This window comes from Coregonus lavaretus (assembly GCF_964263955.1).
Source record: "Coregonus lavaretus genome assembly, chromosome: 19".
In the NCBI taxonomy this organism is placed as follows: Eukaryota; Metazoa; Chordata; class Actinopteri; order Salmoniformes; family Salmonidae; genus Coregonus; species Coregonus lavaretus.
Genome location: NC_140006.1, coordinates 36,320,787 through 36,338,615, shown reverse-complemented (window position 1 = coordinate 36,338,615; position 17,829 = coordinate 36,320,787). Strand labels below are relative to the sequence as shown.

The window sequence follows — 17,829 nt, the reverse complement described above, 5'->3', positions numbered from 1 at the left end:
CCAGAACAGAGCAGTCATAACAATCTGTAACCTTACATGTACTCACATTCTCCTCTCTCTGCGCTCTCCTCGCAGGCGTGTCGTCATCGGCCCCTTTTGAAGGAGGCTTTGTGGCGTGAGCCAGCAACAGGAGTGCATCATCACCACTCCCTGTGGTTCCCCTGGTTACTGCACTGAAAATCCGCTTTGATGAGGTAACGCCGGGGCGACGGAGGACAAAACCGACCCAAACTAACAGCTTCCTCCTCCCCCCTTTCCGCTCCCCCTTTCTCACCGCCACCATGGGCCAGAAAATCTCTGGCGGCGTCAAGTCAGTGGACAGTCGCGGCGAGGGCGGCTCCCCCTCGTTCCGTCCCGCCTCCCACCGCAGGCACGTCCATCCCGAGCTGCGGGGCCCCGACTTCCACAAGCCACCCCGGTTGGACCTACTTCTAGACATGCCCCCCGCGCCCCCTGACCTACAGCTCCGACACGCCTGGAACCCAGAGGATCGCTCGCTCAACGTCTTCATCAAGGAGGAGGACAAACTGACCTTCCACCGCCACCCCGTAGCCCAGAGCACTGACTGCATCCGCGGCCAAGTGGGTTACACGCGGGGACTTCACGTCTGGCGGATCCACTGGCCGGCGAGACAGCGAGGGACACATGCCGTGGTGGGAGTTGCCACCGCCGATGCCCCTTTACACTCAGTCGGCTACATGGCGCTAGTGGGCAGTGACTCTGAGTCCTGGGGGTGGGACTTAGGCAGGAACCGACTGTACCACGATAGTAAGAACCGGGCCCAGGCTTCCCTACCTTCGTATCCGTGTTTCTTAGAGCCTGAGGAGGCTTTTGTATTGCCGGACGCTCTTCTAGTGGTGTTGGATATGGACGAGGGCACGTTGAGTTTCATGGTGGACGGACAGTACCTGGGAGTGGCGTTCAGAGGCCTGAAGGGGAAGAAGCTGTACCCCATCGTCAGCGCTGTGTGGGGCCACTGTGAGATCAGCATGAGATACGTCAATGGAATGGATCGTAAGTGTCATCTCCTCTTTCCTCCCCTCTCTCTCTTTCTGCTGTCTCTCACAGGAATGATTAAGTAGAGGTCTAGACTGTATTTTGCTAAATTGCTAAATTTGCTTCCTCTATCCATCTCTTCATTACCACTGATCTTACAGGATATTAGAAGCAGCATGGTGGGAGGTATTTTAAGCCAAAGTGATCATGAAGGAGAACAAACGAGGAAAGCAAAGCCCTTTGAAGGCAACATAGAACATGGAACTTTACCTTGCGTCATTATAGGATGCTTTCCTGGAAAAGATACAATGACTGTTTAGAACATGAGAGGGCAGATACAGAAGCAAAGCAGAACCTACAGTGTCTGATTCGGTCATTTTAGACCGATGTAGAGATAGTGTAGACACTGAAGTCATTTAGCTTCGCAATGAACAGGGTTCTTTGTTTCCTGTACTGTCAACATTTGATTAAATTATTTGTTAAAAACACATACAGTCATATCATTTTGAGATATTACATAAGATAGTGTAGAAGCAGTATATCCATTCCAAATGATAAAAACACACCTCATAAGACTTCTATGATGGTCTTATATCGACCAGATATTGACCTGGTAAAGCTAGGTGGCTTGACCAATGGCCCCTCTACATAATGAGCAATGCTGTCGATATTGAAGTGCTGAGTCCTTGAGAACACCAACATACCCCGAGGCCCAGCAGCTCCGACTTTGTTTACATAAGACAACACGTCTGGTATTTTTTTACTTGAGGAATACTGCACCAAAGACCTTAGTTAGATGTAAAATTGCACAACGAAAACATCCTCTGCAAAAACATCAACATTTATTACAGATTTCTTGAGTTATCTTAGATGCATTCTGGGGATTTTGAGGAAGTTAAATATGCTTCTGTGTCTACAGTGTCTCATGGGGGACAAACATCATTAACCAAAATAAATGAAATCTCGTTTTTCCAATTGGCGTGTTCATTCGCTCTTTAACCACTCTACCTCCATATAATATAATTCTCATCCCATAAAGTGTGTGTGTGTGTGTGTGTGTGTGTGTGTGTGTGTGGGAGAATCACAGGGTGTTCCTCTGGTCTCAGTCTAAACACTGTTTCTTTGAAGAACTTGTTTAAACTCCCTCCCCCCACACACCTGCAAAGAGTGTTTTTATAACACACTTTTGATCTGACGTCTGGCAGACTCTTGGGTCTGCGAAGTGCTTAGTAAATCAAATCAAATCAATCTATTTATGAAGCACATTTCAGACATGGAATTCAACACAATGTGCTTTACAGGAAAAAAACTAATAAAAACGATCAAAATAAAAACTGAAATATTTACTATACAACAAACATAAGAGGATAAAAAAACAAAAGAATAACAATAAAAACTGAATGACTGAAAAGCACCCTGAGGAAAAGCAGAGCTAGAAAGGTGTGTTTTTAGGTATGCAAAGCTAAAAAAGTGTCTGTCTTAAAAATGTCCACATTTTCTCTGGCAGGCTATTCCAGAGGCTGGGGGCATAGTAATTAAAGGCTGCCTCTCCATGCCTCTTGGTCCTAGGCTTTGGGTTAGTTAAAAGGCCAGTGCCAGATGACCTGAGGGACCTACAATCGTGGATTGATTTAAAAACCAATAGAATAATCTTAAAATTAATTATAAAACTCACAGGAAACCAGTGCAGAGACCTTAAAACCAGTGTAATGTGTGCTGTCCGTCTGGTCTTGGTCAGTACCCATGCTGCAGCATTCTGTATGTTTTGCAGTTGACCAATGGCTTTCTTGGGTAGACCAGACAGGAGAGCATTACAGTAGTCAAGCCTGCTTGTAATAAAAGCATGGATGAGTCTCTCTGTATCAGCCTGAGATAGAAAGGGCTGCACCTTGGCAATGTTCCTCAGGTGGTAAAAAGCTATATTGGTCACATTCCTAATGTGTGATTTAAAATTGAGTCCAGAATCTAAAATAACACCTACGTTTTTTTACCTGGTGTTTTTTTATCTTTATTGCCTGTGAATTAAAATGTGCGTCCAGATTCTCTCTGTGCTTTGGCTCCAACAATAAGTACCTCGATCTTGTCTTGATTTAGCTGGAGGACGTTGTGAGCCATCCAAGTATTTAAATCACTAATACAGTCTAATAATTTATCTGTGGAGCTAAAATCCTCTGGTGACACAGAAGTGTAAAGTTGTGTATCGTCTGCGTTGCAGTGAAAATCAATGCTGTGCTTTCTGAAAACGCAGCCAAAGGGGTAACATATGCTACCAGTCAAAAGTTTTAGAACACTTACTCATTCAAGAGTTTTTCTTAGTTTTTACTATTTTCTACATTGTAGAATAATTGTGAAGACATCAAAACTATGAAATAACACACATGGAATCATGTAGTAACCAAAAAGGTGTTAAACAAATCAAAATATATTTAATATTTGAGATTCTTCAAATAGCCACCGTTTGCCTTGATGACAGCTTTGCGCACACTTGGCATTCTCTCAACCATGAGGTTGTCACCTGGAATGCATTTCAATTAACAGGTGTGCCTTCTTTAAAGTTAATTTGTGGAATTGCTTTCCTTCTTAATGCGTTTGAGCCAATCAGTTGTGTTGTGACAAGGTCAGGGGAGTATACAGAAGATGGCCCTATTTGGTAAAAAACCAAGTTCATACTATGTCAAGAACAGCTCAAATAAGCAAAGACAAACGACAGTCCATCATTACTTTACGACATGAAGGTCAGTCAATATGGAACATTTCAAGAACTTTGAACGTTTCTTCAAGTGCAGTCGCAAAAACCATCAAGCGCTATGATGAAACTGGCTCTCATGAGGACCATCACAGGAATGGAAGACCCAGAGTTACCTCTGCTGCAGAGGATAAGTTAATTAGAGTTACCAGCCTCAGAAATTGCAGCCCAAATAAATGCTTCACAGAGTTCAAGTAACAGACACATCTCAACATAAACTGTTCAGAGGAGACTGCGTGAATCAGGCCTTCATGGTTGAATTGTTGCAAAGAAACCACTAATAAAGGACACCAATAAGAAGAAGAGACTTGCTTGGGCCAAGAAACATCAGCAATGGACATTAGACCGGTGGAAATTTGTCCTTTGGTCTGGAGTCCAAATTTGAGATTTTTGGTTCCAACCGCCGTGTCCTTGTGAGACGCGGTGTGGGTGAACAGATGATCTCCGCTTGTGTATTTCTGACCGTAAAGCATGGAGGAGGAGGTGTTATGGTGTGGGAGTGCTTTGCTGGTGACACTGTTTAGAATTCAAGGCACACTTAACCAGCATGGCTACCACAGCATTCTGCAGCGATACGCCATCACATCTGGTTTGGGCTTAGTGGTACTATCATTTGTTTTTCAATAGGACAATGACCCAACACACCTCCAGGCTGTGTAAGGGCTATTTGACCAAGAAGGAGAGTGATGGAGTGCTGCATCAGATGAGGTTTGGGATGAGTTGGACCGCAGAGTGAAGGAAAAGCAGCCAACAAGTGCTCAGCATATGTGGGAACTCCTTCAAGACTGTTGGAAAAGCATTCCAGGTGAAGCTGGTTGAGAGAATGCTAAGTGTGTGCAAAGCTGTCATCAAGGCAAAGGGTGGCTATTTGAAGAATATCAAATATAAAATATATTTTGATTTGTTTAACACTTTTTTTGGTTACTACATGATTTCACATGTGTTATTTCATAGTTTTGATGTCTTCACTATTATTCTACAATGTAGAAAATAGTAAAAATAAAGAAAAACCCTTGAATGAGTAGGTGTTCTAAAGGTTTTGACCGGCAGTGAATATAAACTGAACAGTACCCGACCCAAAATCGAACCTTGTGGAATGCCACATGTGATATGGATTTTATCTGAGTTATGTTCACCAAGGGTGGCAAACTCTTGATCGGTTAAATAGGTCCTAAACCAATTTAGAACTGGACCGGAGAGGCCAACCCACCTCTCCAGTCTGTCCAGAAGGACATTGTGGTCAACAGTGTTGAATGCAGCTCTTAAATCCAGAGTACAAGGACAGAGAGCTGTTTGGCATCTGTGTTGGCTCTAAGATAATTTACCACTTTAACTAAGGCTGTCTCTGTGATGTGGTGGGCCCGAAAACCAGATTGGATTTGTTTTTAAATACAGTTGGCCCTTAAAATATATTTAGATGTTTAGAAAACCAATTTCTCCAGAATTTGAATTAGGTGGTGGGGATAGGATCGAGAAGGCAGGTAGAAGGCTTATGTTGTGATATCACTTTCCTGAGCATGTCTGTGTCAACCAGGGAAAATAAATCCATATTGCCTTTGCGTGGGAGGCTAGGGCACATATGATCAAACTTCTCATCAGGTCTTGCTTGACTGATACTCAGCCTAATGTTTGTTATCTTATCTCTGAAATATGCCGCAAACTAATCTCATTTAGATGTGGAGGAAAGTTCACATAGGTTTGCCGTGGTAGGTTTTATTAGGCCATCAATGTTCGAGAATAATTATTCTGATTATTAGTGATCAAGTTAGAAAAATGAACCGTCTGGCATTTCTAATTGTCTTGATATATATGTTTCTCTTTTAATTTATTAGTTTCCTCACTCATCCAAGGGGCTCTCCATTTGGATGTGGCCTTTTTTAAACTTTACTGGAGCTTTGGCATCAATGGTTGCACTTAATTTGCTATTAAAGTTATCAACTAAATCATCACAAGAGGAAGACCGAATAGGTGATGGAGTATTGTTCATACACTCAATAAATTCTGTAGCAACTTCAGAGGTAAGATAGTGTTTCTTAATAATGTATTCAGTATTACCCTGTGCTATGGGCAACAAGGTAGTAAAAATACACAGTGGTGATCAGATAAAGCAACATCAACAATAGAGGATATGTCAATAGAAAGCCCCTTGGTAATAACCAGGTCCAGAGTATGGCCGCGGTTATGGGTGGGCCCAGTAACATGTTGGATAAAGTCCATATAGCTCAAAAGATTAATACATTCAGTGGCCTTGGAGTCAAGTCTCATTGTCAACATGAATATTAAAATCACCCAACACAGTGATTTTATCATAGTTCTCAAGGACAATAGTTCAGAGAAATCAGTAAAGAAAGTGGGGCAGTGCTTTGGTGGCCTACAGGGTTATGGCCAGCACTGGTGGCTGACATTTATAGCACGATGCTCAAAAGACCCAAAGTCCCCAAATGAAATGTCCTTACAGCTGACAGCATTAGTAAAAAATAGTCTGTCCCCCCACCCTTTTCCCCTTTTCTGATAGAGTATGAATAGCTGTAGTCCGGGGGGAGGCTTCAATTAGTGACAAACATGCAATCAACTTTGCGCTCAGTAATGAGGTCATTCACGAGAAAAGTTTTACTAGTGATTGCGCTAACATTTAAAAGTGCCATATTCAATGAGTGTGGGCCACTCTGCCCCTGAGGCATCTGCCTAGAGGTAACCAAAGGAATAGCAACCAAATTGTTAACGTTACAACCATGTTTTCTGACAGTCTCCAATCTATCAGAATGGTAGGAGTTGACAGTTTGTATAAACTCACTAGAAAGCGGAGTTAAAGGAACTTAAATTAGGTTACTCACAATAACCATAGTGCCATTTCTATAGGAGTTGATATGGTTTCCAAGTCCTCTGTTGCTTATTCTGACAGGGAGAACTGGAGCACTACCAGACCCTGTCTGTCAGTCTCTAAAACAGTTTGCGATGTTGATGGAAATAATCCTGGAACCCCTGCAGTTAGGGTGAATTCCGTCTCTTTTAGAAAGTGCTAGATAAATGTCTTCCAAGCCTTTCTGGAGTCATATTTGATATATCAACATGGAGTGTTTTTGGCTGTTGCTCGGTGGAAACAGAAAGGAAAATAAGCCCCTCTAAAGCATGAAACACATGAGAAATCTCACTGCCGATAGACTGCCGATAGGTACTTATCACAGTGGGAGGCCGTTCCTTCTCTTGCTAGAACATAAGCGGTACCTGCTGCATGCCGACCCGGTAGCAACGACCTACGCAATGCTCATCAGTGGCCGCTTATGTTCTAGCAACTTTGAGACAGTAAGCACAGTAAGCACGGACCCCCACGTGAGGGAGCAAACAATTTTCTCCGTGCATCTACGGATGACCCAGTCACACTTCAAATGCAATGTAGGCTATGGGATGGTAGCTAGCTAAGTGCACAGACGCAATGCACACAACACTAAATACTTCCTCCAAGCTAGCTAACCATTGTGGCTAGTATTGACATTAAAATGAACCACAATAGAGTGGTGAGGAGGAGGAGCTCCGTGGACCCTTCATGTCCAGAAGTAATTTAGCCATTCATTGTAGCCATTGGCTAGCCATTGGCACTCTGTAGAGTATCTATTTTCTCAAGTTTTCTCATGTCAATTAACTCATGACATTCCTGGATTACTTATTATACTAATAAAGTCCAATTTAATCAACAAATACGATAGTCAGTTGAAAAAAGGTTAAGGGTACAAGACTGGGTACATATCTTGCTGTGTTGGCAAAATCACTACATATCCCATGGAGCCGAGCGGGGAGAGGCTGCCCGTTGTCACAGTTCCAAGACCAGTCAGAAATGTCCAGCTCACCCTATGCCAATGACGCCGGTGGATCTCAAAACTGAACTTGGATCCGCGTTAAGTAGCAATGACATCCTTTGCCACGGTTGTCTTACGACACAACAGATGGCTCGAAACAGTAATGACTATTCAACAAAACAATATCACTTTCAAGTTTCTTTCCAGCTAATTTCTTAGTTACATGATTGTATAACTAGCAAAGGAGTTTCGAAGTTGAGGGTGCAGTATTCATGCATTTTGGCAAGTTTGACGAAAACAAGCGTAGTTCAGCTAGTTTAACCAGGGGAAACCGGGGAAAACAAGTTCGGGACAGGATATAGCTGGGTGCACATGCGCACTAGGCTAATTCAGTACACAGATTGTAGTTTTTCTGCTCTGAAATCAGGAACTGACGGGAAAAGTATGATAAACGATTCAGAGATTGAAACGAATACATCAGATGACAAATATTAAAGGAGACCGAATTGATATACAATCCCGAAATCAGCTATAACTGTCAATAGTAAAACAAAGCTTAAAACAATGTTTGAGTGAACATGAATCCGGAAAATGAATGGTGAAGTCACTTCCGGACATGGTAGACTCCTCCTCCACACCACTCTATAGATTAGCTAGTTTCTATGAAACAGCTGCCTGTGTTAGCTGCCGAGTTAGTGCAGTGTCCTTAGCTAGCTAGCTACAGTAGCTAGCTATATTGTGCTAGCTAGCGAATATGCTAACGTTAGCTAGCTTGCTAAACATTTGGCTATGGGCTGACACTGGCAGTATGGGATTATGGAGAGTGAATTAAATAGTTTCTAAGTCATCTTGCTAGGTAGTTATCTAGCTGTGGTCATATGGCTTGTATCAACAAGGGCTTTCTACAAAATAGCAAGATTAGTGCAGATAACTTGGAATCTAGACCATAAGCAATACGCACGGATATGCATTGCCAAACAACGCTACTGCCACCTTCTGGTTTGGAGTATTTTAACAAGGCTGAGTGGCTGAAGACTTCCAAGGTCTTTGCTGTGTGAACACAAAACAGATTTACTGCCGACACTGTTCAGAGGTGATAAGTACTGCCAGCAGGCAAACCTTTGACAATGCTACCGGTGTGTCTGAGGTTTGTTGCATCTGTTCATGCTAGACGAGTCACTTCACATCTCTGCTGCAAACACACTGACCTTTCTTTGAACTTCTCAGGTTGTTAGGCAGTGAAACCTAATGTTTTCACACCAACTGAGCACATTGGATGAGACCCCATGTTACAAATCTGGTGTTGTGCATCTTTTTTCCCCTTGTCCCTTTTTGTGCCACAGTGGGCATTGGCTTATGTTGGTCTTTTCCTAGGTTAGGCCCTGTTTAAAGCAGCCCATTTATCATCCAAAGCGGTTTAACTTAACCGTTCACATTTACCGGTCCTGCTGTGGAATTTCACGGATAGGAACAGCAATGGTCTAGGTCTGAGTATCTCTAAGCCTGTTCAAAGCACCAATTTAAAAGTATTTTCTATCCTTGGAAAGGGTTACAACAGTTGAAAGTGTGCTTCCAAGCTTAGTGTGGAAAAAGTGGAATGAATGTTGAAAGCTCTTCTCCTTGAAAGGTAGTCGTTCTAAAGAATCGGTTTGATGGTGTACAGTAGGAGGTTGAAAGCCTCCGCTAAAGAGGAGATATATGACAGTTCACTTTAAGGATGAGACATGGTGTGTTTGAAATATGTGTGTCTGCATGGAAGTGCAGCCTGATATGTTTACGCAGGTTTTGTGTGCAGATGTGTGTGATAGGATTTACTGCTAAACAATGCGGAAGGTAGATCCCGTGTGGCAAATGCTATTTTTTGGGAGAGAAATTAATACATTCAAATGTAGAGATGGGATATCCAGTTGCCCTCCAGTGTGTGTGTGTGTGTGTGTGTTTGTCATTCTACAGTTTTTTCTTTTCTGGAATAGAAATTCAAATCAGATTTAACTTCATTCAAAAATAGATGCACATTTTGGGCACTGCCAAGTGATGATTAAAATGTTGGAATTGAGATTAAGTTTGAATTAAGATAGCAGCAGCTGTTGTTTAGCACGCATGACTCACTGTTATGAAGTCATCATGGATGTCTGACTGCCACTGGGATGGCGTGTGTGTGTGCAAGTGTTCATTTGTCTCTGTGGGTGTATGTCCTTTGTATGATTTTGTGCTTATTCGTGTGTGTCTTGGTACACAGGGAGGGGGGGGGGCTGGGATTGCTTGGCAGTACAGTAAAGACTTTACATAATAGGCCTTTCTGCGTCAACGAATTGAATGGAGCATATTGGATTGTTTATGAGTTATTGTTGGACAAAGCAGAACATAAAAAACAGATTGATCGCCATTGTATCTTCCAAAAAAGCTGTTTGGCTTTTCTCATCTTTTCTGCTATGGCCCATTGCCCCAGAATAGTTCATCACAGTATGCTACTGTAATTCACATGGTTTCGCATAAAATTAGAATTCGTTGTGCTCCGGATCCATGGCTGGTATGCAATCTGAGTTATCACCTTATTTACCAAGGGCTCAATCCTTACTGGAGTTTTGGTGTAAATCTCCCATTTAACATCCATGCATTTTAAATGAAGTACCCAAACATCATAAGCGGCAGGTAGCTTAGTGGTTAAGAGCGTTGTGCCAGTAACCGAAAGGTCGCTGGTTCTAATCCCCGAGCCGACTAGGTGAAAAATCTGTCGATGTGCCCTTGAGCAAGGCACTTAACCCTAATTGCTCCTGTAAATCGCTCTGGATAAGAGCGTCTGCTAAATGACTCAAATGTCAAATGTAAATAAGTTAGTCTTGTCTCTCTCTCTTTCTCTCTCTCATTCTCTCTATCTCTCTCTCTATATCTCTCTCTCTCATTCTCTTTCTCTCATTCTCTCTCTCTCTTTCTCATTCTCTCTCTCTCTCAATCATTCTCTCTATCATTCTCTCCTTCGTGCTCTTTCTTCCTCTTCCTCTACCCCATATCCCTTTTTCTTATTATTCCCCTAGTCACGCTCCCTCCCTTCTCTCTCTTTCTCCCTCCCTCTCTCTCTTTCTCCCTCCCTCTGTGGCACTATGTAGTGGTTATCTCACAGCAGGCTAGTTGGTAATAAGCTGATACTGTTCTGTACTTCCTCCTCACTCACTCCTATGGGGGGGCTATGGTGAACAACATGGATACAGTATGGTTAAACTCCTGGTAGTCTACTTCATGCAAACATATACTTCATGCAAACATACACCTTCCTAATATTGAGTTACACCCCCTTTTGCCCTCAGAACAAGGTGTCGAAAGCGTTCCACAGGGATGCTGGTCCATGTTGACTCCAATGTGGCCCACAGTTTTTGTCAAGTTGGCTGTATGTCCTTTGGGTGGTGGACCATTCTTGATACACACAACTGTTGAGCGTGAAAAATCCAGCAGCGTTACAGTTCTTGACACAAACCGGTGCGCCTGGCACCTACTACCATATCCGTTCAAAGGCAGTTCAATCTTTTGTCTTGCCCATTCACCCTCTGAATGGCACACATACACAATCCATGTCTCATCTACACTGATTGAAGTGGATTTAACAGCTTCCACCTGGATTCACCTGGTCAGTCTATGTCATGGAAAGATCAGGTGTTCCTAATGTTTTGTACACCCAGTGTATACTGTACACACTCCAACATAGAGACATAGAGTGTGAACACCTTGGGCTCTATTTTAACAAACCTAACGCAATGGTAAATCTAAGCGCAGGCGGTAGTGCTATAGGTTCAGGGGTGTGTCAGAAATATTTTTGCTATTTTCACTATCACAATTATCGCACACTTGCTGGCTTTGGCGCGAAAGGGCTGGGTTTTGATGAATAAACAAGTTGTGGGTGTGTCAGAGGCCCCTCACTGGCCAATCAGAACATGCTCCATGGTGAAATATGTGGTTGCTTCAAGTTGTGTACTTACAGTTTTTTATGTATTGCCTTGGAATCAACTCCAATTCCAATGTTAGTCCGTTATAGTTTGTTAAATGGCTTACAGAAACAAAATAACAAAGTGTAGACCTGTCTTAGCTAAATACGTTAACTTGAACCCATTTGCAGTCCACATTGTTCTATGTAATTGCATGGCTTCTATAGCATTCACACTGATATAGGAGCTAGGCCAACTGTAAATTGCGTAATGGATGAGCATGGACATGACAAACATTGTCAATATGCAAGATTCAATTAATTATTGATAAGGCCTAAAAAGAAAACAAATACATCTGATCAAATTCTAAACCAAATGAAACAACTTGTTTGAAATATGCTCTGTCACACTTACAGGCACCATCATTTCTCCCTGTGGACATATAATATTAAAACAACGCAGACTATGGGTTTTATGCACATCCAAACTTTTCACAGTAGCTGGACAAGATCCACTCACCATTATACTGCTCCCAAATAGGCCTATGTTTTATTAAACTAATCAGAACCATCTTACAGATCACATCGCATTCACACATCTCCACAAGTTGCATTGCATGCGCGCCATGGACGTTGTAACCATAAAACCAGGAAGGTGAATCATTCTAATAAGATTGCTTGTTTTTCGTAAAATTTTATTACAACCAATCTGTTTAAAAAATAAAAAACGACAACAATAAATACATGTAAAATGTAATGACATCATGAAATGGTCAGGATAAAAAGACACATTGCTGTTGAACCAGCCTTCTTTATAGTAGGCCTAAGGGAGGGGGTTTGAACATATGAAATGGAAAACAAGCCATTGTTACAGGTTACAGATCACTTTTAAAGGTTCACCGGTATTCACCGAGCTTTTCATCTCTCGTTTCATGATGGGCATGAAAAGTAGCCTACATCGTGGAGGGGGCTTTACGCACATCCAAAACGGGACCTGCATGGCTAAAATAATGTGGGCCTGCCTACAATACATAGATAAAAAGGGAATGTCAGCTCACCGTTTTACTCCTCTCAAATGTTATATTTTGATAAAGCTTTGGTGATTAAGATTTATTTCCAAGCGGTCTCAGGAGCCAAACCCTTTATCAACAGTCTTAACTACTTCGCGATTGAGAGGAGGGGCTATGCTTGGTTTTTAACCAAATTAAACGAAATGGAAAAAAACACTGTTTCTGAATACGAAGTATACAGGCACCAAAAGCACATTAGGCTACTCTTGTTCCATGCGCATATGGGCAGTATGCGTCACAGCTGGATAGGCTGCATTTCTTCTGTCAAAATTAATGCCCTAACCAACTGCGTTACCACTAAAACCAGCTTTTGGTTGGTCTTAAATATCCCTACCAGCGCTGCCTGAAATTAGCACTTTGGATCATGTTTTTAAGGACATGCCTAAAATATTTCCACCCCTCCCATCTGAGTGCAAGCGTGCTGAAATAAGACATGTAAATTGCCAAACCTTGGCGTTAGGGCTGGAAAATGCCAGTGCGGCAGTTTCTACACTGACAAACAAACTAACGTGCGTTTGACACTAGCACCGCCTTAACGCCAGCTGAAAATAGAGCCCCCTGTGTGATTTGACAAACGCAGGATCAGCGGCAATTTAAAATGCTGGAGAGGGGAGAGGCCCGCGCTAGGCACCACGCTCACAGCTCGCCACTGAGCCACTCATTACCCAGAAGCTTAGAAGGATCTCCCATCTCTCTCTCTCCCCTCCTGGAGGACCTGAGCCTTAGGACCATGCCTCAGTACTACCTGGCCTGATGACTCCTGGCTATCCCCGTCCCCAGTCCACCTGGTTGTGCTGCCGCTCCAGTTTCAACTGTTCTGCCTGCGGCTATGGAACCCAGACCTGTTCACCGGACGTGCTACCTTGTCCTGAACCTGCTATTCGACCCTCTCCCTCTCTCTCTCTCTCTCTCTCTCTCTCTCGACCGCACCTGCTGTCTTGACCTCTGAATGCTCGGCTATAAAAAGCCAACTGACATTTACTCCTGAGGTGCTGACCTGTTGCACCCTCTACAACCACTGTGAATATTATTTGACCCTGCTGGTCATCTATGAACGTTTGAACATCTTGGAGAAACATCTGGCCTTAATGGCCATGTACCCCTCACAGCCTGGTTCCTCTCTAGGTTTCTTCCTAGGTTCCTGTCTTTCTAGGGAGTTTTTCCTAGCCACCGTGCTTCTATATCTGCATTGCTTGCTGTTTGGGGTTTTAGGCTGGGTTTCTGTATAAGCATCTTGTGACATCTGCTGATGTAAAAAGAGATTTATAAATACATTTGATTGATTGATTAGCACGTTGGCGTTATAGCCAGCTTCTCTGATCCACTGATGAGAGATGGAGATGGACAGACATGGAGAGAGGGAGCTTAAGGGAGGGAAAGAAAGGTACGAGGGTTAAAGAGGGAGAGAGAAGAGGATGAGAGAGAGGCAGGCAGGTGGGAAAGAGACGGAGGGAGAAAAGAGGGAGAGAAGAGGATGAGAGAGAGGCAGGCAGGTGGGAAAGAGACGGAGGGAGAAAAGAGGGAGAGAGAAGAGGATGAGAGAGAGGCAGGCAGGTGGGAAAGAGACAGAGGGAGAGGGTAGAGGATGAGAGAGAGGCAGGCAGGTGGGAAAGAGACGGAGGGAGAAAAGAGGGAGAGAGAAGAGGATGAGAGAGAGGCAGGCAGGTGGGAAAGAGACGGAGGGAGAAAAGAGGGAGAGGGAAGAGGATGAGAGAGAGGCAGGCAGGTGGGAAAGAGACGGAGGGAGAGGGTAGAGGATGAGAGAGAGGCAGGCAGGTGGGAAAGAGACGGAGGGAGAAAAGAGGGAGAGAGAAGAGGATGAGAGAGAGGCAGGCAGGTGGGAAAGAGACGGAGGGAGAAAAGAGGGAGAGAGAAGAGGAAGACAGGAGGTAGAGAGGAATGTGTGAATCCGAGTGGGAGATCGGAGTTGGCAGTCCTTTTTGGAGAGGGACCCAGGGCACAGATGTGGCAGCCTTCCCCAGCCTATGGGATAGTTTGTGGCCAAACACACACAAACATAAGGGATCTCATCTCTCTATCTCTCTCTCTCTCTCTCTCTCTCTCTCTCTCTCTCTCTCTCAAAATAAATATGAGAGAAATTAATTTCTCACTTCAAATATATACACCATAACACCATAATTTGAATTATCATACAAGAGACATAGACAGAGAGGAGGATCAGTGTAAAACACCCCCTTCTATATGATAACAATAGGGCCAGGAGTTTTGCCTGGTTTGCTCATGTAATCAGGGTACACTCATGGTCCTGAAGTACGAGCTACAGTGCCTTGCAAAAGTATTCATCCCCCTTGGCATTTTTCCTATTTTGTTGCATTACAACCTGTAATTTAAATGGATTTTTATTTGGATTTCGTACACAAAATAGTCCAAATTGGTGAAGTGAAATGAAAAAGACAACTTGTTTAAAAAAATGTATACAAAATAAATAACGGAAAAGTGGTGCGTGAATATGTATTCACCCCCTTTGCTATGAAGCCCCTAAATAAGATCTGGTGCAACCAATTACCTCCAGAAGTCACATAATTAGTTAGATTGCACACAGGTGGACTTTATTTAAGTGTCACATGATCTGTCACATGATATCTGTATATATACACCTGTTCTGAAAGGCCCCAGTGTCTGCAACACCACTAAGCAAGGGGCACCACCAAGCAAGCGGCACCATGAAGACCAAGGAGCTTTCCAAACAGGTCAGGGACAAAGTTGCGGAGAAGTACAGATCAGGGTTGGGTTATAAAAAAAATAACAAAATTTGAACATCACACGGAGCACCATTAAATCCATTATTAAAAAATGGAAAGAATATGGCACCACAACAAACCTGCCAAGAGAGGGCCGCCCACCAAAACTCACAGACCAGGCAAGGAGGGCATTAATCAGAGGCAACAAAGAGACCAAAGATAACCCTGAAGGAGCTGCAAAGCTCCACAGCGGAGATTGGAGTATCTGTCCATAGGACCACTTTAAGCCGTACACTCCACAGAGCTGGGCTTTACGGAAGAGTGGCCAGAAAAGAGCCATTGCTTAAAGAAAAAAATAAGCAAATAAGTTTGGTGTTCGCCAAAAGGCATGTGGGAGACTCCCCAAACATATGGAAGAAGGCACTCTGTTCAGATGAGACTAAAATTGAACTTTTTGGACATAAAGGAAAACGCTATGTCTGGCGCAAACCCAACACCTCTCATCACCCCGAGAACACCATCCCCACAGTGAAGCATGGTGGTGGCAGCATCATGCTGTGGGGATGTCTGTCATCGGCAGGGACTGGGAAACTGGTCAGAATTGAAGGGAAATTCTTGAGGGAAACCTGTTTCAGTCTTCCAGAGATTTGAGACTGGGGCGAAGGTTCACCTTCCAGCAGGACAATGGCCCTAAGTATACTGCTAAAGCAACACTCGAGTGGTTTAAGGGGAAACATTTCAATGTCTTGGAATGGCCTAGTCAAAGCCCAGACCTCAATCCAATTGAGAATCTGTGGTATGACTTAAAGATTCCTGTACACCAGCGGAACCCATCCAACTTGAAGGACCTGGAGCAGTTTTGCCTTGAAGAATGAGCAAAAATCCCAGTGGCTAGATGTGCCAAGCTTATAGAGACATACCCCAAGAAACTTGCAGCTGTAATTGCCGCAAAAGGTGAAAAGGTGGCTCTACAAAGTATTGACTTTGGGGGGTTGAATAGTTGTGCACCCTCAAGTTTTCAGTTTTTTTTTTGTCTTATTTCTTGTTTGTTTCTCCAAAAAAAATAGTTTTCATCTTCAAAGTGGTAGGCATGTTGTGTAAATCAAATCATACAAACCCCCCAAAAATCAAAATTAATTCCAGGGTGTAAGGCAACAAAATAGGAAAAATGCCATGTATTACAACATGACACTTGATTGTGTTTATTAAAGCTGGGTAGTAAGACCCTGTGACAGTCTGTTGCATGTATTAGCTCTGTGCCTCTATGCAGCCCCTATCGCATGTGCCAGGGCTCTGGAGAGAAGCTGCTACCGCTAATGGTGACTAGGCTAGTATCCAGTAACCCGGAGATACTCTAAACCAGAGATCATCAACTTTCTTGAGTGGATGGTTAGGGCTGGAAAATAATTAATAATAATTTGTAGACTGCAAATTGACCGCAAGAAGCTCAAAAATATATAATATTTGACTAAAACATAATAATTTCAAACCTTGCTTACATTTGTATACGATCACATATAGAGTGCCGGCCTCCCGAGTGGCGCAGCGGTCTAAGGCACTGCATCGCAGTGCTAGCTGCGTTACTACAGATCCTGGTTCAATACCGGGCTGTGTCGCAGCTGGCCACGACCGGGAGACCCATGACGACGCACAATTGGCCCAGCGTCGTCCGGGTTAGGGGAGGGTTTGGCCGGCCGGGTTATCCTTGTCCCATCGTGATCTAGCGACTCCTGTGGCGGGCCGGGCGCATGCACGCTGACACGGTCGCCAGATGTACGGTGTTTCCTCCGAACACATTGGTGCGGCTGGCTTCCGGGTTAAGCGTGCATTGTGTCAAGAAGCAGTGCGGCTTGGCGAGGTTGTGTTTCGGAGGACGCACGGCTCTCAACCTTCGCCTCTCCCGAGTCCGTACTGGAGTTGCAGCGATGGGACAAGACTGTAACTACCAATTGGATATGACGAAATTGGGGGAAAAAAATAAACATATACAGTGCCTTCGGAAAGTATTCAGACTTCTTTACTTTTTCCACATTTTGTTACGTTACAGCCTTATTCTAAAATTGATACAAAAAAAAAATGTCAGCAATCTACACACAATACCCCATAATGACTAAGCGAAAACAGGTTTTTAGAACATTTTGCTAATTTTATTAAAAATGAAAAACAGAAATACATTATTTACATAAGTATTCAGACTCGAAATTGAGCTCAGGTGCATCCTGTTTCTATTGATCATATTTGAGATGTTTCTACAACTTGATTGGAGTCCACCTATGGTAAATTCAATTGATTGGACATGATTTGGAAAGGCACACACCTGTCTATATAAGGTCCCACAGTTGACAGTGCATGTCAGACCAAAATCCAAGCCATGAGTTCGAAGGAATTGTCCGTAGAGCTCCTAGACAGGATTTTGTTGAGGCACAGATCTGGGGAAGGGTACCAAAACATTTCTGCAGCATTGAAGGTCCCCAAGAACACGGTGGCCTCAATCATTCTTAAAATGAAAGATTCTTGGAACCACCAAGACTCTTCCTAGAGCTGGCTGCAAGGCCAAACTGAGCAATCGGGGGAGAAGGACCTTGGTCAGGGAGGTGACCAAGAA

The 17,829-nt window shown here is 43.5% G+C and overlaps 1 protein-coding gene across 1 annotated transcript in view; it reads left to right on the top strand.

The window, feature by feature from the left end:
- LOC311146283 (SPRY domain-containing SOCS box protein 4-like) overlaps positions 1-17,829 on the top strand; it is a gene marked incomplete at its 3' end in the record, with an annotated part of 120,242 nt that overhangs the window by 53,506 nt on the left and 48,907 nt on the right. The window contains exon 3 of the mRNA XM_084182776.1: positions 76-1,014. Within this exon, the coding sequence (XP_084038902.1) occupies positions 282-1,014 (733 nt within the window). The 5' untranslated portion in view covers positions 76-281. The remainder of the gene's footprint in view (positions 1-75; positions 1,015-17,829) is intronic.